This window comes from Achroia grisella, unplaced genomic scaffold (assembly GCF_030625045.1).
Source record: "Achroia grisella isolate CSIRO2021 unplaced genomic scaffold, CSIRO_AGI_Agris_v1 utg512, whole genome shotgun sequence".
NCBI classification, from domain to species: Eukaryota; Metazoa; Arthropoda; class Insecta; order Lepidoptera; family Pyralidae; genus Achroia; species Achroia grisella.
Window position 1 is genome coordinate 1689361 of NW_026712906.1, and position 23752 is coordinate 1713112.

The 23752-nt window shown below is 32.0% G+C and overlaps 3 protein-coding genes across 3 annotated transcripts; all 3 read right to left on the minus strand.

Annotated features, from left to right (window-relative positions):
- Positions 1-2093: 2093 nt before the first annotated feature.
- LOC131846674 (cold shock domain-containing protein CG9705) lies at positions 2094-4148 on the minus strand. Its single transcript, XM_059196015.1, has 3 exons — positions 3938-4148; positions 3733-3855; positions 2094-2457 (listed from the first exon to the last, which is right to left on the minus strand). The coding sequence occupies exons 1-3, from the start codon at positions 4042-4044 to the stop codon at positions 2304-2306; spliced, it is 384 nt and encodes a 127-aa protein (XP_059051998.1). The 5' UTR covers positions 4045-4148; the 3' UTR covers positions 2094-2303.
- Positions 4149-4995: 847 nt separating this feature from the next.
- Positions 4996-12262, minus strand: LOC131846669 (tyramine beta-hydroxylase). The gene is made up of 11 exons (XM_059196011.1): positions 12181-12262; positions 11876-12102; positions 11379-11519; positions 10593-10856; positions 9966-10115; positions 9570-9702; positions 8722-8888; positions 7688-7870; positions 6884-7071; positions 6188-6344; positions 4996-5212 (listed from the first exon to the last, which is right to left on the minus strand). Exons 1-11 carry the CDS (start codon positions 12257-12259, stop codon positions 5120-5122), a joined length of 1782 nt encoding a protein of 593 aa, XP_059051994.1. The 5' UTR covers positions 12260-12262; the 3' UTR covers positions 4996-5119.
- A 2445-nt stretch (positions 12263-14707) lies between these two features.
- Positions 14708-21902, minus strand: LOC131846677 (tRNA (uracil-5-)-methyltransferase homolog A). Its single transcript, XM_059196019.1, has 11 exons — positions 21544-21902; positions 21312-21462; positions 20552-20730; positions 19723-20043; positions 19125-19262; positions 18427-18542; positions 18184-18292; positions 17702-17824; positions 16750-16942; positions 16206-16429; positions 14708-15555 (listed from the first exon to the last, which is right to left on the minus strand). Exons 1-11 carry the CDS (start codon positions 21694-21696, stop codon positions 15490-15492), a joined length of 1773 nt encoding a protein of 590 aa, XP_059052002.1. The 5' UTR covers positions 21697-21902; the 3' UTR covers positions 14708-15489.
- Between the last annotated feature and the right edge of the window lie 1850 nt (positions 21903-23752).

Sequence of the window (23752 nt, forward strand, 5' to 3'; positions counted from 1 at the left end):
ATAATGTTAGTTTAATTAGTATTTTCCTGCAACATCCATTTATTTTATCTGCGTATAGAGTAACCAGCTTATCAAGTTCCTTTCCCCTTTTATTATGTTACGCACGCTCTAATTCTACATAGGATTAAGTTACAATGAATTTTGTATGTACCTACATACTAAAACTATTCTATCTATAGAGTTAGTCGTCGTTCGTACATAAAACCTTAAACCTTTAAGTCAGTGAAAAAATTCCTCAAAGTAACAATGTGATAATGAATGTTGTATGAAAACTTCATAATTTATTTTGAGAATTATACATTATTTCTTGGGTAATATGGTTTAAATTCATTAGTATTATACCTGGCTCTAGACTTGGTATACGAAATTGGTGATGTAGTTTATGGATGCTCTCTTATACAGAGGCAAAATGAATAAAAACAAATGAGTTGCTTACACATATTTAGTTTTATTTGCTGCAATAGATAACTTATACTGACTAATTAAAACAAGCATGGCAACATCTTAGTATTACAATAATAAGACGCACTACAGGTACGCAGGTAAAAATACACAGTTCCTGGCACGCAATTTCATCGTTATTTTGCATGAAACCGCAAATCAAATATACGCTTAAATTACGTGCCGGGAATTATACAGGGATAACAACGATTTACATCTTCACATGCCCACTCAATACAGATATAAATAATAAGTACAAATTTAGTAAACTCATAGATAATCTATGTGTGAATTCAGTAATATCTAGGGTTACAATTTGAAATGCTATTCCGGAATGTAGGTATACTTACTAATAATACAAAATCTAACTATTGCTGCCCTAACATGTATTCGTCATAATTTTTAGCAAGATGCCTTTGTATGTGGGTTGTAGAAGGACATAGGTTTATTATCGCGGTCGTTAGATATGTCCCAGCCACGCAGACGAAGTCGTCATCACAGCAAATATTTCACAATTCATTCCACCTAATTTCAGAGTCCTCGTTAATAAACAGGGGGCTTAAAAAACCGCTGTCCTTGAATATTAGAAAACCAAACTACTAAACAGTGGTTACACTAAATTAATTTAATTATGACTCATGTAAAGTAGGTTTTAAATACTCCAGAGTTGTAATTACTTTCTTTGTTTTTTATTACAAATTCATGACACTTAATTGTGCAAAATTACCTATATACTACGTATACTAAAACAAAAGGTAGGGAATTAAAAAGTACACACGTCACCTAGAAACTAAAAAAAGCGTGATAGGTAAATATATACCTAAAAATATTAGGCCAAATAATCTTTAAATATATTAAAAATAGCTCGTCAATTTCGTGCGCGGTAATTCAGTGGTAGAAGACGTACAAAGATTAGTTTTTAGTCGTTGCTTCCTATAATCTGCTTCGCATCGTCGCTGATGTCTATGTCATCATAGGCGCTTACTCTTACAACGGCAGAGTTGAAGTTCGAACCTCGAGGCTGAGGTGTTTATGCTAAAAACGTATTTGTATTGGCGGGAGTTCCGATGAAGCTATAAATACCAGCGGCCAACAGGATTAGAATATATAATAACTTTGCCACATTAAAAAAATTCCGCACATGAATATGACGAACTATAAAACTGCCTGTAAGAAGCCATTACACACTCACTGAATGGAACTATAAACATAATGTAACTTTAATACGATGGTAAAACCTTCGAAAATTTAGCACCACATGTTGGCTTCTCACTTTCATTTGCCAATACTGAATTAATAGGTACATATTATGTCCATTTTATTATTTTTTCTGTCACAGCTAACTTGAATGTAATATATTTATAAGTAAGTCATTCTCTTAAAAATATTTGTTCATTCAGATCATTAATTACATTAAAAATCATAATACTTAAAAGCAGCCGTTTTACAAGATAATTTATCACCATACTATGTCATTTATGAATAAAATATCATTAAAAAATAATAAAATGGACAAATAGATTGATCCATAGATAGATCAATACAACTTTCATACAACCATAAATATTTTGATTAAAATTAATTGCATTTTTTTTAACTCACCGGTCAATATTATTAATATTTATATAAGATGTACAATTGACAAAGTTCCATTTCTTCACAGGTGTTCAAAGACACACCTTTCCTTATCATCCACCAAAACATGATATGTTTGTGAACACATTTTGTGCAACTTGAAACTTTGTTAACTGATACAGGAATTGGAGAGTATATTTAAGGGAACATATACAACATCAGATTATATGCAAAATATCTTGTAAACGGTTCAGGTAATGTATGCTTGGTGGACTTGACTTGGAATGTTACAGAGGTGGTTGATCCCATTTGAGGTGTTTTTCTGGTGTGAGGTGCACTATACGTACATGCACTGCTTGATTCTTCTCAAATTTGGGTGGGATTGGACAGAGGCGATATATTACCTCATCACCAGGCAGTGGAACAAACTCACCTTCAATACTGTAATATAAACATAGTAGTTATTTTCTATGAACTAAAACTTCATATAAGCACAATTAGCCTATTATAATATAGTGCAAATTTATTTAAAAATGAAATGAAACACAAAATACATGAGAACCTAAATTTTGTATTCATTATTTACACAAATTCAGCTTTTATGTTTTTACAAATTGAGTTATATTCTCAATAATATCATTTCATTAGACGCTATGGCAAATAAAATATATATTTGTAGTAGATAACTATGCCATGTAATAGGATACTATTACACTTTTATATATATACTCTTCTCTCAAATAGATACTGTAACATATAGAATCCAAATTAAAAAGAAATTGATATCAATAATTATTTATATTATGTACTCTACACATTCCGCAAAGTCTGAGCAGCATTTATTAGTTGATGAGTTATTAACCTTTCAAATGTCTGTCATTTGTCACAGCACCAGAAAGTGAAGAGGATGAATATTTTGTTTCAAATAAGGACTAAATTGGTTAAAAAGAAGTCACGGTTTTGCTTGCACAGATCTGTGACAAAACGGTAATATGGCTTAACAGGGATGCACAGATCTGTGTCAAAATGTTCGAATGGCTAATGATAACTTCAAATTTTTATTGCCTGTGCATGCTCTTTTTATTCAATACCTTTTCAAACATTATTGAATTAAATGATGAATCAATAATACACAAAAAGTTTGGAGTTACACTCTTTGTGATAATTGAATAATGCCACACATTGTTTTAATAACAATATACATGCTACATAAGTAATTTGTAATGAGGAATGTAAACATAACTATCTCGAGGTCAAACTATGCTCAATGTTAAAGTGAAGTTACTATATCTTATTTGAATGGTCACATGGTTCATTGTACACAACATTATAAAATTAAAACCTCAGCAAATCTCTGACAATATTTTTAATCCAATAAGTTGAGTTGGTCTTTCTTGATAAAGATTCATGATATTATAACCATCATTCATGATTCAAGATTCATGATATATACCAAATAATTATAACATTAATAGTTTTTCTTGTCTTTGTTCATGTGACCAGGATATATTAACTGACTAGAGTTAGAATTGTCATATGTCCTTCTTCATACTACAGATATAACAAATCTTATGATGACGGTTGAAGCAATCATTATAGAATTTTGCGATAGGGCGCCAAGAATAATAAACAATGTAATTATATCTATGGTATTATTAAGGTTAATAGAGTTTAAACAGAATACTTCCAAGAGATTTAATAAATAAGCTTACTCACTCAGAGATATGTACGAAAATGTCGGCGCCTCCTTTTTCCGGTGTAACAAAACCATGACCTTTTTCGCGACAAAATGATTTGATTTTCCCACTTTCCAATGGGTTAACTAAAGCTCTATCCGATCTGTAATTAATTATTAAAATATAAAGTCGACATAAAAATAATTTAAATAATTTCTATAATATAAACAAAATGAATAACTTACGTTGACGCAGTACGGTTCCGTCTCGTAATTATGGGGCTTGGGAGTTGTAAATGAGAATTGGTTTTATTGGGGGAATCGTCACTATTAAAACCATAATCATTGGACATGTTGTCTTGATTGTAGCAGAAATAGTACACGGAAGTAATATAAGGAAAAAATAAATTATCGGTTGCTCGTGTTTGTAAAGAAAAGTAAATTGTGAAACGTCAATTCAGTGTTACCATATTTAAATCAAGAAATTCCAAAAATCACATCGAATTTATTACTGTAGAATTGAGAAAGAACAAGAACATCTAATGCCGTTTATCTACAATTTTCTCTATAATTTTTAATAAATTATTATAATTACGTAATAAAAAATCCTTATCGTGTGTCAAACAACAAACATATTGTTTTCGTAATCAATTAAAAAATTATACAATTTACAATATCATTATTTATTGTGATATACTAATGTAGGTGTTTTTTGGTAGAAGGCATATGAAGTATTAGTTACTATTCTAAAATATGTATCGGCATCTGTAATACTAGCATTTTATTTTATAAACTCCTAAAATATATGTTTCCCATCCATATCTGGTATCATTGATTAACGTAGTGTAGTAAAAGCTATACAAAAAAGAAATAAGGGTTAACATTATAGAAATATTTTAATCTGACTTCCTGCACTACCAAATTTGGACTTTTCTAAACTATTTATACTATTAACTCTATGGCACTCTATGCCTAAATCTAGCATCATCACTAATGAATTTGCATATAAGTAGTATTCAAACAAAATTGAATTTCGTCTAGAGAGGGATTTAAGTAATTGTTCTGAGAATTAGACAACCTCTTGTACATTTTGAATGAATTTCACCTGATATTCTAATATGGTTCGGTCATTTGCGATGGCGCTTCTAGTAATCCATTACTATACATATTTTTTTAATTTTACCTCTACCTCAAAAAATCAGAAAATCCAAGATAAAAAATATTGATAGGATAAATAAAAAACAGTAATTAGTTTTATAATTCTTATTTTATATTTGTATTTTATTAGATATACGTACCGATGACATATTTAAAGTTAGAATAATGTTTATCACAAGTTAATTCAACATACTTTTAATATGTATTTAGTAATATTGGTTTTCTTGTTTGTACGAGTATGAGTAAGTAATTGTTAGTGTTATTGTAGTTTTATTCGACGCCGTTGAGAACATCGGGACACAATCGGGGCTCAATATTCAAAGGAACTCGAATTCTGGGAATTGGTATTCCTTCCCAATCACCCTGTAACGAAAAAAAATATATTTATAAAACTAAGTATTCAGATTATAGACAATAAATAGTGTATACTAGTCGTTTACTATCCTTAAATGAGTTAGTAACGGGGATATATGACTGCATTGCCAAGTTGACACACGGGCCCCCTCTGGATACCACCGTTAATATAATATCTGGCGAATAGGGCACAATTTGCTAACTGCCCTGATTTCATTATCATCCTATCATCCTTCTTGGGTGACCCCCTTAGCAAAGTCCTGGTGAATTCGTCACGTTGAGCTAACGGGCCTAATAGGTAGGGCGTTGATAGGTACTTCTTTCTTATCTATTACATGACAACTTCACCACAAGAAGCTGATATAAAGGGTGAGATAGGGTAGCATCATGAGGGATTATTAGCAATGGTGATTCCTGGTGAATTTATCAGGATAGGCTAACTGGCCAAACTTCATGCTCATTCTATCATCCTTCACTAACGCCTCGCCAGCGTATACTGTTAGCGCAGTCGAGTGCACCATTCAATTATCACCCCTTAAAATAATATTTATTCTCCCAATTGGACCACAATTAAGGCTTGAATCTAGCCAAAGACTTCGCGTGTCCATTAATATGTTTGACTGATTCTCCGGTGATGGAAACACCGATAATAACCGAAATTAATCCGCTCCCGACGCTCGCCTCCTGTCATATTGGATTCAAATATGCTCACTAAAATGAAGTCATATCACTCTATCTGTGACAACAGTCCGAAAGGTATTTTTAATATAAATCGAATAATTTAAATAGGTACTACAATATTTTATATTTGTATTATACTTATAATAATAAAGATAAGTGATTTATTCCTGAACGATTTTGGGTACAATAGAAGTACAATTAATTAAAATTAATTAAATCATGGCAAATATCATAAGGGATAAATACAAAATATGCTTATACGAAGCGTACAAATATTGAGTATTGAATATTAATGAAATATACCTGAAATCTATTACCATCCGATTTGTTACATTGCATAGATATTGGTGATTCAATATAGAGACTGTTCAAAGTATTAACCCTCAACGGCGTCCATGGACTGATTGCTAAGTAATTGTATCGTGGGGGCGATTTGTACGAAACAGACATATTATCCCACCTGAAATATAAAAATATGTTCTGTATGATTACTATGTATGATATTAAGTTTACTACTTACTTAAGAAAATAACGATATAGAAACGACATTTATGATATGGATCAAAATTAGGTATGTTACTTGAATTTTCGATGTTGATTTCTTTATGTTTATCTATATCTACCTGTGTTATAGACAGAGCTATATAGCACTTATATAGCACTACACACACAGTGATAGCAATATTATAGGTAAAACTATATAACTTAGGTTTCCTAGAAAATGTCCCCAATTTTTTACAATAATATAAGTAGGTATTAGGTAAACAAAAATGTATTGTATTTTATTTAGCGTTTTGTTTTCAAATTTTGTACGTATAGTATCGTCTCTATAGAATGAAAAGAATTTAAAAAAAAGTCGAGTATAGCTTGGTCATCCAAATACCTACTATCATGAATAAAATTGCAATACTATTAAAGAAAATTCTAGCGAAGCTTGGTCACCCAGGTACTTCCTTGAATAAAATTGTACTATTAATGGTGAGTAAACGAAATACTTGCCGATGTTCAAATTTAAAATAATTCTCAAGAGCAATATTAGAGACGGCGCTCTTGCAAACCTCCAGATGTGTAGCGGGATAGTAATGTATGTAGTTGACACACATTTCATCAGTGATCGCATGCCCGCCAATTGTAGCATTCTCTTTATCTACAGTGTTATATAAACAGGTTGTCTCTAAAAAGTCACCCTGTAATTATTAAAATATAATAAAATAAAAACAGTATCTTAGTTTCACAGTTTACAGTTTGCCGAGATGAGTATTGAGCGAGTTGCAATAGTAGCAACATACGAAGACGTGTGAAGGTAGACGAATATGTCTGTCCATGAATGATTTTATATACCCGCTACTCTTTTGTTTACCCGTGATCATGGCGGTTGAAACACTGCCGAAATATCGGTCTCTCAAATAAACTCAATAAAAATAAATGAGAGATGGTAATATCCTGTGATTTTTCTAATTGTGTGTATAAATTGATATGCATGCAGCCATACGGCGAAGTCACGCCGGCGCCATGTCAGGGTTTGTTGCTTTTGGTTGTTGTTCGAAAAAAATAGGTATTTACAAGTAGGTACATACCTACTTACCGACATATGCCTACATACGCTTGGTACAAACACTCGTATTCCCGAGTATGACGATTGTGACGAGTATGATACGATTGTTTGTATCGGCGGTCTGTCTGTGAGTTTATATATATATTATCGTCAAGGGGTATAATTAATATTTATTTTTGTATAACCGTAGTATTAGTATAAGCTGACTCTGTGTAAATTTAAAAAAATACTTTCATTTTTTTACCTACCGGCAAAACTTGTACAGGTTTATGTAAAATCCTAATTTCCTGAAAATGTGTTGAGTAGTGCATATCCTTATTGAGTAATGGCAATTCGACTCCATGACGGGAGTGTCGCGTCCAAACTGCTATACCGGTTAAATGCGTATGAAGCTGACTTCCAAATACTACGATTCCACGATCTGGTAGACCCTATAATTATAGCAATAAAGTTAAAATTACTACAGCTCAGATATGCTTCATCTGCGTTAATAGGTTCTTACTTACTTACTTACTTTTTTCTTTTCTATTACATAACAATTTCACCATAAGAAGCTGATATAAAGGGTGAGATAGGGTAGTCAAATTACAAGGTACGAAGCAATGATACTGACTACTATGTCTTCAAGACAGAACCTGAGGGGTATGTGGGATACTAGTAGCATCATGAGGGATTATTAGCAATGGTGATTCCTGGTGAATTCATCACTATAGGTTAACTGGCCAAACTTCATGCTCATCCTATCATCCTTGACTAACGCCTCGAAAACGTATACCGTTAGCGCAGGCGGCACTATTCTATTATCACCCATTAAAAAAAACCTGCGATCATCACAAATTTTGTAACGTCCTTCTTGTCTATAAACGACATTTTTTTAAAAATTGTTCATAATGGAATAGTGCACCAGTCAGCGCTACCGGTTTACCCTGACGGAGCTCAAGTGGAGCATGATAAGATGAATATGAGAACAAGTCAGTCAGCCCATTGTGATAAATTCACCAGGAATTTATCAGGTTTGTTTCCAGGGGAACCGCGTAAAGATCAATCTGACATAATATCTACACACATTAATACATTGCTAACAATGGGGTCATCAGTGGGCTAATTATCTAACTTCGATCGCAACGATTTTCATATGTAACGTAGTGAAAATGACGTCATCTGTCAATAATACGATTATACTGACGCCATTTGACGCTGTCATAGTTTACATTACAAATAACCCCTTCCCACATTATAAATCACCACGAGTGGTCATATTAGTTACACAAGAAAAAATTACCACGCCTGTGCATTGGGGTATACAATAACCAGTTAAGGGGAATGCCTTCTGTCCACCAGGGATGGCCATTTTATCTGTATATTCCAGACCAAGCTCCATAATAGCGGCATCGTATTGACGCTTATGTGAAGTTACATGTATAGTGATCCCTGAACTATCCACCCAATCTGAAATGGAACCAAAATATTTATCATTAATTTGATTGTTGGCTAGTTAAATCTTCCTAGTGGTCGAAATTCGATCGTAATAAAAAGTAAGTACAAAAAAATCTTTGAGCCAACAATAACAATCAAATAAAAAGAGTAAGTATATGTACCTATATGTGTGTGTGTCACATACATGGTCGTGTCTAATATTTTTTATTGATTAATGTATTTTTTGTACTTTATTTTAAAATGCGAAATTTCATACTCCATAGGCGCAATTTTCGTAAAAAGGAGTACAAAATGTTGGCTCATGTATTAATATATACATTTATATAGAGTAAAACTTTCTATTTGCGTACTATTTTGAACAAGTGGTACATACATTCAAACTTCGTACAAAGTCTGCGTGGGCACCTAAGGTAACATTACGGTAACAGTAAGGTGACATTACAGGGCAGTAAAATTACAGGGATAAAATCTTAAGACTTTCGAAATGAGACCACATACTGGGTTCTACGGGCGATACGTGATGACGTGAGAATTGCATCATATCTATGATCTACAGGCATCAAAGTATATTTTGTTATGTATTATTACATAGTAAGAGCATGTTTTTAAAAAAGGTTCTTTTTGACGTCAAAATTGTTCCTATTTATAGTATCAATTATTATGTCGATGATAAGTAGGTAAGTCGATGATTACCTTTTCTCAACGCAGGATTATTATAATGCACTTCCAACATTACATACTTGTTATTATTAGGACCTCCTATAGGTAATCCAGCTTCTTTTGGATAAACAAAAGGTGGTGCTCCCATGGCCCATGCCGCCTTCACCTGTTAGTAAAATAAGAATATTACAAAACCATCCGTTTCCATACATTATTTTCATTTAAAAACCAAACAACTGAATGTTTCCATTAAAATTTTGTGGGACTAATATGAAAGTAGGTATACATGTATACCTTTCCAATAGAAAAAATCATTTTTACTGAATACAATATACAAATTAATAATTTTCTACATTTCTAAAGTCTGTAAAAAATAATAATCATTCATTAGACACGTTTACACGTGAACAGAATTTATTTTAAATATACCTTTGAACATGTTTTTGTGATTTCTGGTCGATCAGGAGCAAAACAACTACCCTCGTATGTCGGTATGTCCAAACTGGGATCAGCATCGCAATAAAAAAGTTCCATATGATGAACTAAACCTTCATTGCCTAGAGTAATGGTTGATTGAAACTGTAAAAAAATAAATACCATCTTCACACTAGGTACCATACAGACTGGACTAAGTAAAACAAGTGTCATTCGCAGAAGCCAAGAATTTAATTATGGGTAGAAATTCCTAAGCACTATTGTTATTTCTTACTTCATTCACATCGATAAGACTTTTCAAGCGTACATTCCTGTTTTGAAAATATTGAAATCGTTGATTCGACAAGGTTTATCCTGTCAGTGTAGGTTACAATGTCGACTTGGCGGCCAAAATATGTACCTACCACAAGACGACTTTGTAGAAAGCCGATCTTATTATTAGGGGTGCAATTATTCCAGGCATTTTCTTTTTATAAAATAGACAGTCTATATCAGCTACTAGTTGATAATGTAATTAATTTAATATGTGAAAGAATTTTTAAAAAGATTCAAGTTTTTTCAGATTATTCAATATAAAATCTTTTCTCATTTTAATGTTGATAATCATAATATAGGCTGTACCTGAATAATGTGATGTGGTGTTCGTGTTATGAAATCGGGTAGTTTCACTACTTTACACCAATATGTTGTGTCACCGTCTGGTACTTTTAAATTGTTGTTAGTAATATGAACCTGAAGAGCACTATTCTTCAAACCAGCCGGCGGCGTTAGCAATCGCACTCTTATAAAACCTCGGTTTTCCTTTGCTGTACATGTTATACACAAACCTTTCGATGTAAATAGTTTATCTATCCCTCGAGACCAAATTACGTGAGTAGTACCATCCTGAAAGTATAATCTATTACATAATTAGTTTAGAGAAATTCATAGAAAATTCAGTATCTACTCTGAAATTGAGCAAATATTTTATGTTGCAGGTAATGCTTCAATAGTCTTAAATGGTTCTTTCAATAGTCGTAAAATCAAATTTTGAGTGATAATTCTAAGTGTCTAGTACTAGTATACAGAAGCTTCCTTTCGCGTTCATTTAGATTGTGGACTGATTTTCCTAGCCAGGTTTTCTCTTAGGATTGCAGCACGGGATATTTCGAGAAGGGTATAAGGTAATAATAAGGTTTCTTAAGGGTCGGCAACGCACACGTAGGCTACTGTAACCGTTTAGGATCAGATGGGCCGTATGCTTGATTGCCACCATTGTATGTATAAAAAAGAGTAATTTAGCGTCAACTGTAATAAGGTACATGCTTAAATGCAATTATGATGTACTAACTAGAATATATATCATCAAATAATTCGTAGGCTCGTTTGCCACTATTGCGACTTATAATAAATAGAAAAATAAGACACCTCAATGACGTAATCATCACGGTCACATGTATCGAAAAATCTTTCAAAAAATATACTTCTGGATTGACTATTCAAGTGAAATCCTTTACAATCCTGTTTTTTATCACGAATTAATTTTCCACTCTCATCACTGTGCATATCCTGAAAATAAAAATATGCAAAATAATATTAAATTTATATTGCTGTAAGTTTTTTTTATAATAATGTACATGATATATACGTTAGGCCTACCTCTGTCTGTCTATTGAGTTAGGTGGAGATAATGGCATTCCAAATGCAGGAGGCATTTTGCCTAACATTTATTTAATTTTATTGATGTTATTAAAAACTAAACCAAGTTCCACATTATCCAATTATGCTATAAGTCTGGTTATCCTCTAAGTAATTTGCGTTCACGAGTATGACATTTTTAATAATAATGCATTATTATTTCTTCACACATTTTTTAAAATTATTTTAACAAATAAATAATCAAATATTAACTACTACCTACTTACCTCGAAATGGTCATGGCCTTTGTAGTCAGTCCACAGCAGGCATACATCAGCATTTTCAAGATCACCTCGGTCTGAAAACCCTAATGCGAACCAACTGAATGGTGATGCCTTTTCTAACAATTTTATTTCGAATTGAATTTTTTGGCTTGAATAATCTACTCTCCACTTAAGTAATACTTCGCCATGCGGGTCTAACACTGATTCACTTTCTGCTAGTTCGACTTCTGCTAAGGAACGGAAATGTTAAAATTTTAATTTAGTAACGATATTCAATTTTACATTAAAATTAATGAAAGTATCTGTACCTGCTTTTTCAGGAATTGAAAATGAATAATTAGAACATACAAGGAATGATAATAGTACGATTATATATTTGGCATGCATTTTTAGAATAACTTTACACAAAATATAATTTTGTAAACTCGTTTTGAGCACTGTGTATGAACGTTTTCTTCAGAAGTAGAGACGATAATGAAGAAGGTAGTCATGGAGGCGCCATCTTGGCTCTGAAATAATCACGTCTCTCTCGGCCTGGGGCATTGGAATGTTATTGAGCAAGTACAGACAGGAAGAAAATGTCTATCGTTTCTTAAGATTATTATGACAAAATAAATACATTGATTAAATTTTTATTCAATCAAAATTGGTTAAAAGTTCAGTAATAAATTTATATGTAGGTAAATAAGAATTAGCTTTGAATACCAACGAGATTTTTCAAAATTACCTTGGTCAGCCCGACTTAATTTAATATGCAAAATAACTGGTGTTTTAAAATCAAAAACCTATTTTCGTGTTATCTACCCATTTTCATAAAATTTAGTTCATTCTTATTAAAATCATCAGTTAACAATTAATTATATTTTATAGATAAGAATCTCCATACCGAAACCAAATTACAGATTAATAAAAAATGTTAGTGTATCTTATAACTAATAAAACTGTTAGAGTTTCCATTTAAATCTAGTACCTACGTGTAAGAGAGAATATGACTGTACACGCAATATTAATATGTAAATCGAAGATGTGAGAATATTAAGAACGCCTGAGAAATGCCAGGGTTCGGGCGCAAAGGTATTTCCCAACATCGTTGACTCGAACGATATTAAATTCCGGAGGAATTAACGTCCGCTGCGCCAGATGCAATCTAAATCAAGTTAAGTAAGGACATATTAATTTGATCCACAAATAACTATGTATTATGGTTTAATTTAAGCTTACAGTTTTTGTACCTAGACAGGTCCCAAAATTTGATAAGTTTAAATGTACGACGAAATTAGAAATTAAAAACTCTGATTATTGAAACTATTAATGGCGTCATGACTTTAGTTTAAGGGTAGATAGCCTAATAGGAACGAACGGGTAGTTAATTACACATTTTTTTATAATAATAATAATCTTAGGACAGTTCATACAGCGCTATCTAGACCCATTTTAAGCTAGCTAAAGCTTGTGTTATGGGCACTAGATAACTGATACCATTACATATATTTTTAAATTTTAAATTCATCTATTTGATTTTTGTATAATATAATCTTATATATAAAATTCTCGTGTCACAGTTTTCGTTCCCATACTCCTCCGAAACGGCTTGACCGATTCTCATGAAATTTTGTGAGCCTATCGAGTAGGTCTGAGAATCGGCCAACATCTATTTTTCATCCCCCTAAATGTTAAGGGTATTCCAACCCTAAATTTTTATTTTTATTTTAAGGCAAAACAACGTTTGCCGGGACAGCTAGTATAATAATCTCAGGACAATTCACACAGCGCTATCTAGACCCAAGTTAAGCTAGCTAAAGCTTGTGTTATGGGTACTAGATAACTGATACATATATAGATATTTTTTTTGTAAATACATCCATATAATACATAGAAAACACCTAGACCGATACAAACAATCATACTCATGAATACAAATGTTTGTGCCGTGCGAAGAATCGAACCCGCGACCATCGGACGTAAAGCGGTGTGCTAGACCGCTAGACCACCGAGGTCGTCAATATACATACATACATGTCGTGTATATACATACATATCATACATATAATTTATTATTCATTATTTAGGTACAGCAATGCAACACTAAAGTAATTCTATAATTCGAACCAGAAGTTCCCGAGTTTAACGCGTTCAAACAAAAACTCTGGTTTATAATATTAATAATAAAGATTGACTATAATTAATCGTATCATACCTAAATAAAGTATCGCAATTAACAGTGTATAAATAATGTTTCCATAGGTTAAAATTTGCAAAACATATGGTAAGTTTTCAAAGATATTCGGTGCTGCATCGAGTCCGTTCAGGACTCTGTATTTCTTACTTTTTATGGCTGGTTTAACCCTAAAATTTGTCGTACCAGTAATTTTGTTGGGTAGATATGTCATGGATTTTCAGTCTGTGCGATATGACTGAGGGATACGACTTTAGTCTTGGAGTCTGCTGAGTAGAATCTCTTTTTGTGTATGTAATTTTTTGCCTAAAATGTAAGTATGGCTATTTAGTGAAACACCGCTCATCGTATATTGTGTACTGCCTCCATGTGCTGCTTTGGATAATAATGTTTTTTTTTTTGTGAATAATATGTAATCGTTCGTGATTTATTTAATAAATGGACAGATACTAGTTTTTACCCCTAAGAAAATATTACATATTATTATATAATACATTTTATTCATACATGGACGTACTGTAAAGGGTAAATCAGTCTCATTTTCTTTATTTGTTCACCTGTGCAAAGTCGGGACCAATAGCTAGTATATTAAATAAAATAGTGTAATTAAACAAAAGAGATATTTATTTCTTAAAAATAAGAAATACATTAACATTATTAGGAGCATCAATAGTATTTCAACTAAATAATTAAAATATATCGTTTCAATTGTTACGTTACTAACAAAGTGTTTTATTTGAAACATTATCATATATTATTTTAATGGATTCATGAACTATTATCACTTACCACTTTTTAAGTAACATTAGGTACAACCATATTTATACTTTGTAATAAACTTTTTATACCTTTATTGTAATTTACCATTACGTAAAAATATAAGAATACTTTTTCTTTATATAAATATAAACGTTATGTATATAGATTTAACAACAAGAAATGGAACATCACTAGGCACGTGTTGCTATATGGGTAATGAAATACTACTGAAGTATTTTTTTTACTATAATCTAGTTTTTATATATTTTTATCAAATAAAAGGAAAGGGCTTTTATTATATAACAATGTTATGAGCAATTCTCAATTGTAAAGAATTATGATTGACGATTATTAAATAATGAACACAACAATTACTTACAAATTGTCGATGCGAACTTAGATTACGGTTTGCAATTGCAACTATTATTAATAGTCCGTACATAATTGGAAAATTGTAGATTTTAAACCGTTTGAAATGGGAATTGTTAGATTGGTAAATAGTCAAGGCAGACTTCTAATCCCTTGGGTATATATTGTTCCATATATAAAATACTTTTTTGTATTAGCTATTTATATTCAGAGTGACAAATTTTCTTCTCTCTCTCTCTCTCTCTTTTTTACAGTTTCGAACTATAATTATTTAAAAATTAAATCATTATAATTATACTAATGACAGAAATTATTATTCAGCATCACTTTTTATATCTTCCTTAACTTCGTGAGCGTTGTCTTCTTTGATACTGACTTCCTGCTAGAACAAGAATACATGATATATCAAAAATTTCATTAATTGTATTATTTCAACACCATTAAATTAATATATTTTTATATATCTGTATTTATTTACATCTATATTTATTTTAAACATTTCGACCTAGGTAGACTATGTGCGAACGTCGGCATTTTTACCTCCGTCTTAGCTACTTCAGTTGGCAAGCAGAAGGGTAGGACTATGTAAGAAGGGTTCAGTAGAACGTTGAGATAGGGCAATAAAGTATATGAAGAATACATAGAATACACATGAGCAGTGCGCCAGGCGTCACAGGATAAAATTATATTCATGTATATAGGGGATATTTAGTGTTTACCATCAGAAGGACGGGCATGGACATTCGTGGCAGACAAACATATGGTCCATCTGATGGTAAACGGTTACAGTACCCTATGGACGCCTAAGATACCAGGTATGTCACGTGGGCGTTGCCATTCCAATGACATTTACTCTGCACACTCACATTTTTCTCTCCACATTGACTGTTTTCTTAATGTCTGTAAATTATGGCTTGTATATTTTATGTAATTATTGTTGCGCTTGACACAACACAACGAATCAATAAAATATATCCTATTCTATTTTCAAAAATTGCACAGTTTATGATAAAGTTATTAGAACTGTACCTCTTGTTCTCTTTCAAAGAGTATCACTAATTCGACATGCTTCGTATGCGGGAACATATCCACGGGGACCGCTCGGACGGGGACGAACGGAGCGCCGCGTAGTGTCTTTGACGACTGCCGCGCTAAGTCCGTCAAGTTTTTCACAGCCGACGCCGGGCTGCATGTTATGTACACTAATCGCTTTACCTTCTTTGTGTTGCGCAGTTGGGTTATAGCTCGCATATCTATAATGATTTTATATTTAAATACGCAACCTCATTATATATGTATAAAGCAAAAAGTCAACTATAAAAGTTTTATATGCAATATTCTTGGTAACTACTCTTACAATTAGATATATACAAAACATATTTACATTACCAATGAAAAAATGGTTTATATTAGTTTATTTAAATATAGATTATTTCTTCTTAAGTATCAGAGAATACAATCAATCAAAAGTATCTTTATTCATATAGGTCTAATTGTAGACACTTATGGAAAGTCAAATCTATCGTTAAATAACTACATATAGAATCTCTATGTATATTAAAAAACTACTTACGAAGGCCAGCTCTAGGGGGATCAACAATAGCTATAATATCATCAGCTGTAGTTCTAGCTAGAACAGACTGTAAGATATCCTCAGCCTTGCCCGTGAAGAAATCGCAGTTTTCTATGTTGTTCAATTTGGCATTCGCGTGAGCATCTTTTACTGCCTCGGGTACGACCTCGAGCCCGAAAACTTTACTGCAGTGCTATAAAATAAAATACACTAAAAGTACATACTATTAAAAGAGACACCAAATATTTATATAATCTGTATTTTTTAAATCTTCGTACTCGTATTCATTATTAAATCGCACAACCTTACTTATACTCTCGGTTCAGCGCCACGGTTGACTGGTAGATAATGTCTTATAGATGATAATGGAGTGGTGCATCCGCCTACGCTGACGGTTTACGCTGGCGGAGCACCAGTGGAAGATGATAAGATGAGCATGAGGTCAGGTCAGTTAGCTCATCGTGGTAAATGTACCATGAATTTATTATGATAGAAACCCCAAGGGGAACGTGGAGGTCAAGCTGATATGGTACATCGCTAGCAAATAGTTTATTAATCCAACAATCCTCTACCTTCTTTACAGTCATCAATTGCGATTTAAAAGATCTATACACTGTCTGGTCTGGTTTAGGCCCTTACCGACCTGCTGGGTTCGGGCCCCAAGCTTATGCTCTTTACCCTGGCGTACTGCTGGGGTGAACAACCCCAGTGCCGTTCCGTTGCACCTTTAATTGGCGAGGCCGGCTACGGTTATGTAATCGGCTAAAGGAATAGTATGCAAATTAGTCGTTCGCCGGGCCGACTTTACGCGACGCGTTTCTACAATGAGAGAAGAGACGGATTACGGGAGCGCGCGAGTTGCGTCCGTTGAGCGCGCGTGAAACTGTCAAACGGTCATTTCTGCACACTGTACGCTGTAACTTTGAAGACCTGCATAGAAAACTATTGTTACCTTAGCGAAGCACAATCCAATAGTTCCTGTGCCACAGCATATGTCTATTATAGTGGAGTCCGCTTTAATATCACTCATATCGATTGCACTTTGGTATAAGATTTCGGCGGCTGCCGTGTTTACCTACAATTAATAAAAAAAAAGTTCTTGATATATCCTGCCCTCTACAAACTGTGACTACTATAATAGTTCAAAGTTAATGTAGTAGACTTCTACATTTAAATCTAATATTGAGATAATTAGGGATTTACATATTTATGAGTTTAATTGAAACAATAGTACAAGAAATGTCATTAATTTTCCAACTATAATTTATACTTATTTAAACCAAAGCAGACACTAAAGTTGTACATTGCTTTAAAAAACTTGCAGCAAATTTTCTTGCGTTACGAATAAGGCATTAGAAGTTTAAATTTTTTTATTCAAAGTATGTTTATTTGCATAAAGATTATTTCTATTCTGTTCTCAAATTCTTTACTCACTTGAAAGAATGCTTCAGGAGATATTCTAAACTGACGTCCTAATATACTATCAGTTATATGCGTAGATCCCATCAAGTGCTCCGCTTTAGAAGTGTCTTCACCAATCCTCCTGGAAATACAAGTATCTTATGTAATGTACAATTTAAGCAAAGCTTGTGTTATGGGTACTAGACAAATTAGTCATGTGAAAGAAGAATGTATATATATATAAGAGTCAATTTTTAAATGTAAATATATTTTTACCTTTTAGTGAGCTGTTGAAAATACAGTGATTTGATTCCACAAGCAGTAGCCTCTTCTGTACTGAAATGTTCGATTAGCTGTTTCTTTACAGATTCTAACTGTTCCTCAGATAGATCCTACAAACAGAATGTAATATGTATATAACAAATACTGCTGGTTTTTTTTTTATACAATAAATATAGACACTGTGACAAAATATGTCTTGCAGTTTATTCAACCAGGTAATATTTGTATGTAATGTTAAATTCAGATCGTGAAAGATATTTTCAAATACGTGATTGCACTGCTCTGAATTTTCACCCATTAAACATTCTCTAGTGACATGTGGATTGTATCACATACATAATGATTCACTGTTTTTATAGCTTGGGATGGGTAACGGAGTGATATTAGTGGGGCCACCATTACTAAGAATATATCCTATCAGATTAATATATGGGGTTTCACTGGCAAATGTAGCTTATGTATGAAGGATTCTACACATTCAGCTAAGAAACTTAACTTCATACATAAGCTATCATCTTCCAATAATGCCCTGCCAGAGTATACTGTTAGAGTACACCAGTGTGTACCATTCCATATTTATTCACTCAAAAAAGAGATAAAATAAATTAGTATAATAATGTTTTCCAGTTAACTTAATAAATAATACACATTGATAATTTGCATATTGATAAACAATATGTGCAATAACTCACCTGCAAATGCAGATAAACAATAAGCATAATATCCCCAGTTGACATAGAATGTCTGACAGTTAGATATCTCCAATAACCTGAATAGTCTGCTGGTGAAAACGGGGGCAGATCAGACTTGCGAACAAAATCTTCAAACAACTGAAAAACAATGGTCACAATATTATGTATGTAATAAAAAATCGGATCATTTTTATTAATAATTGATTCATTATATATTCATAATTTAAGAGCCACACTATTGTTTCCATCCAACCATCCATTTCCATCAATGTCTTTACTTGTTGATATGACATAACTGCAAGTTTTTCCTTGATCTGCTTTATATAGCTGTGTCTTGGACTTCCCTTTCCCCTCTTTTCATCAATAATATTATTTATAACTTTGTTGTTTTGATTAACTGCCCCAACATTTTCCCCCGCCTAAATTACAATATCTATTTAGTAGTGTGCTCTATTTTTTACAGAAATAGCCTGTTATTACACTCTATGTACAGCAATGATACTAAGATTGTGTATAATGTGGAGTTAATGTATGCAAAATTCTGGAAGAAGCAGGTGGTATGTTCAGTGAAATGATATATTGAAATGTTAATATTTACCAAAACAGCTTTTTTAGTTCCCTCAGAGATGTGGTATAAGGATTGTATTGGAGCAACTGCCACAGTACCAGTGACATAACCGCCGAGTCGAAATCCCACCGTCGGCAGATTAGTCTCCTCATCCACACCAACTGTGAACTCGCATTTGTTTCTGTATCCTTCTGTAACAGGCGATTTTCTTATCCCCATCAGTTCGAAACTTAATCCATTGTATAGCTTTCGTTTGGCTTCTAATTCATCTCTATTCATTTTGTTAATTTTCCATATTTCATTGTCAAACTTCATAAGTAGATGCCTAATTTCTTTCTCTTTTAAGGTAAGCTGAAAATGTTATGACATAGATTATTTATATCTTTTTATGTAACTGGAATGGCAAACAAAACTGTTGTCATTCAAATGACAACAGCTTAATATTTTCATCATTATGTATAGGATCATAACTCATTGTATAAAGATATTGACTGCATACTCTGCAATTTCTTATGGATGATAATGGAATGGTGCACCTGCCTGCGCTAACAGTTTACACTAGCTGGGCACCAGTAGAGGATGAAAAGATTAGCATGAATTCAGATCAGTTAGCCATCATGGTAAATTCACCAGGATTTATCACAATGGTTTCCAGGGGGAACCATGAGGAGTTCAGCCTGACATGGTACATTCTTAGCAATGGGGTTATAGTCTACATTACTAAGAACCCCCTTCCCCCCTCTCTGTCATATTTCACTCTCCGACAGAACCACAGCAAAGAAGCTGCTTTGACTAACTAAAATGGGTGAGATTATCTGGCAGATGACTTTATACAAAGTCTATTTCATCTTCTGTTTACCTGATTTTCATAAGGCATATTCCAATATGGGATTGTGGCATCCTTCAATCTTTCTTCTTGACTTTTTGTAGCATCTTCTTTTTTCTTCTTACCTTGTACTGTATCTTCTTCATCTTGTTTTCTTTTCCTTACTAGAGGATCTGGTGCTGGTTTGGCTACTTCAGCTATCAGTGTTTTACCTTTAAATAAATACACATCTAGAATATTCTAGAGTTACAATTGGTCAAATATGGCATATAAACCAATTTTTTTAAATATTATGGAGAATAAGCACTCATTAGATTAGATTTAATTAATAGTTGTGCCTGCAGTTTCACCTGTGTGAAATTATAGCCTAAATATTATTCTGATGTACAATCTAACTGCTAAGCTACTGTAAAGTTGCATCAAAATCCATTCAGCAGTTTTTGTGTGAAAGATTAACAAACATCCATACTCACAAACTTTTGCATTTATAATATTATTAGGATAAAATAAGAGAAGTTATTGGCTAGGAATGTATTGGATGTAATTATACTTCTTAGACATAGAAACACATAATGAGAAATCATGGTACCAATTCCTTAATTAAGATACCATAAACTTTTTACTAGACAATATGGTGACAAGATACAAAGATGTAGAACAGGATGAAATTGTTGATGTAATTTTTTATGGGGAATTAATCAAAAAAGCATACAGAAATTAAATATGGACTTCTTGAAGTACTAATTTTTTGTAGATAATTTTACAGGCATGAACATGTAAGAAACTTTTTTACCTTTCCAAGAATAACCATTAAGAGCTGTTATAGCCTTGGTTCTTTCATCATCGTTTTGGAAGCATGCATACAGCCAGTGGCTGCCATTCTTAGGTCGTTTTATTTTACTAGTGTTAAGACTAAGTTTCTGATTCATTAGTTTCTTTAATTCCTAAAAAATAAATTGTATATTAACAATTTATATATATAAATATGCATAATTTGGTCTCAAATTATAAATATTATTACTTACTGCAATTCCATAAAACTTAGGTAGCCCTCGTAATTCAATTTTAAATTTCTCTGAAGAGAAACCACCTCTATCTAAATACGCATACTCCTCATCTATTTTATCATTTTCTTGATTTACATTATTTTGTGGAACTACCTCTGTATTTTCTAACATTTTAATTCAAATTCAGAAGTCTATAAACTCAAGTACCTTAGATGATTTTTGTGAGATAAGAGAGGAAAAATATAATTCGAAAGGAACTATTATTATTACTATTATAATATCATCAATAGCAATAGATGCGATTCTATGCCAGCTGTATCATATTTGTTTATTAATTTTAGGTTATGTATGTTTATTTTTCTGAAGAACGTGAACAAAACGACATTGAACATTTGATAAATGACAGCAAAGAATATACTACCAGTGGCACTCAATGAGGAAATAGCCATTATTATTGCTCAAAGTTGCATATAGATGGCGTGATTGGTATCGATGGAATTCTTCATAGTTTTGCAAACGTTTTAAAAAACAAAACTGTGTTTTCAAAATAGTTTAATCCATTTTAAAAAAATATATATACATGTTAAAATGAAATAATGCGTTTAGAAAAGTAATTTTCATATATTTACTCATTTTGTTATTTTCCAGTACTTAATTACACTTTAATCAGTGCTAATACGGGGCTCAATGTTTTCAAAATGCTTTCATAGATGGCATTGTTGTCATTTGTATCGGCCTAATTAAATGTCTTTTTTATATTTTCCAATAATAAGCACTTAATATATTATTATTGTAAATTAAACATATAAAAAAAGTTTAAGTAAATTAAAAATAGCCGAACAAGCAAATAATACTATTTCCAATAATACTTATGTATGAAGTGTTGTCATATTAAAAATAAATACATGTATTATCGATTTTTTTAATAATCGATAACAGGATTTTATTACAGCGCATTATTCGATGATGCTCTAATGAGTCGTTGTGAACAGTAAATTTTCATTATTTTGTATTAAGTATAGCAGTATTCCGTTTCAAAGAACGGAATATAGTAGTACATTATTAGTGTCGTTGGTTATTTACATTTTTACTGAAAAATCGATTACATAATAATTTAAAATATCGAGTACGAATCGTAGCTGTCTTCGAATACTGGCAACTGGTAAGATTAAAATAGTTTTAAAAAAAGAGAGAAATCGACCCTAACTCGAATACCATAAAGTTTATTTTCCTTTCTCATTAATATCATAGCAGTTTGTTTTTAACTTGCGTATGACTCTGTGGTATGATGTTTAACGTGTATTGTTATTGTACGGTGCATACATTTCAAAAATTATATTTTAATGTAGGTACAAACATTTCTTTCATACATTTCATACATGTCAAAAATTATCTTTTAATGTAGGTACATACATTTCTTTCATACATTTCATACATGTCAAAAATATCTTTTAATGTAGGTACATACATTTATTTCATACATTTCATACATTTCAAAAATGAACTTTTTATGTAGGTACATACATTGTTTTCATACATCTCATACATTTCAAAAATTATATTTTAATGTACATACATTTCTTTCATACATTTCATACATTTCAAAAATGAACTTTTTATGTAGGTACATACATTTCTTTCATGCATTACATACATTTCAAAAATTATATTTTAATGTAGGTACATACATTACTTTCATACATTTCAAAAATTATATTTTAATGTAGGTACATACATTTCTTTCATACATTTCATACATGTCAAAAATTATCTTTTAATGTAGGTACATACATTTCTTTCATACATTTCATACATGTCAAAAATTATCTTTTAATGTAGGTACATACATTTCTTTCATACATTTCATACATTTCAAAAATGAACTTTTTATGTAGGTACATACATTGTTTTCATACATCTCATACATTTCAAAAATTATATTTTAATGTAGGTACATACATTTCTTTCATACATCTCATACATTTCAAAAATTATATTTTAATGTAGGTACATACATTTCTTTCATACATTTCATACATGTCAAAAATTATCTTTTAATGTAGGTCCTTACATTTCATACATTTCAAAAATTTCATACAATACAATTCTTTCATACATTTCAAAAATTATCTTTTAATGTAGGTGCATACATTTCACACATTTCAAAAATTTCATACAATACGTTTCTTTCATACATTTCAAAAAGTATTTTTTAATGTAGGTACAT

Coding starts and splice junctions, on each gene's coding strand:
- LOC131846669 (XM_059196011.1), bottom strand. CDS start 12,259: ATGCATGCCAAATATATAATCGTACTATTATCATTCCTTGTATGTTCT. Junction 9,703..9,965: donor TCACAAAAACATGTTCAAAG/GTATATTTAAAA, acceptor TTTTACTAACAG/GTGAAGGCGGCATGGGCCAT. Junction 8,889..9,569: donor TAATCCTGCGTTGAGAAAAG/GTAATCATCGAC, acceptor GTTCCATTTCAG/ATTGGGTGGATAGTTCAGGG.
- LOC131846674 (XM_059196015.1), bottom strand. CDS start 4,044: ATGTCCAATGATTATGGTTTTAATAGTGACGATTCCCCCAATAAAACC. Junction 3,856..3,937: donor CGGAACCGTACTGCGTCAAC/GTAAGTTATTCA, acceptor AATTAATTACAG/ATCGGATAGAGCTTTAGTTA. Junction 2,458..3,732: donor ATTTTCGTACATATCTCTGA/GTGAGTAAGCTT, acceptor TTTATATTACAG/TATTGAAGGTGAGTTTGTTC.
- LOC131846677 (XM_059196019.1), bottom strand. CDS start 21,696: ATGTTAGAAAATACAGAGGTAGTTCCACAAAATAATGTAAATCAAGAA. Junction 20,044..20,551: donor ATATGCCTTATGAAAATCAG/GTAAACAGAAGA, acceptor TAACATTTTCAG/CTTACCTTAAAAGAGAAAGA. Junction 18,543..19,124: donor TTGTTTATCTGCATTTGCAG/GTGAGTTATTGC, acceptor TTCTGTTTGTAG/GATCTATCTGAGGAACAGTT.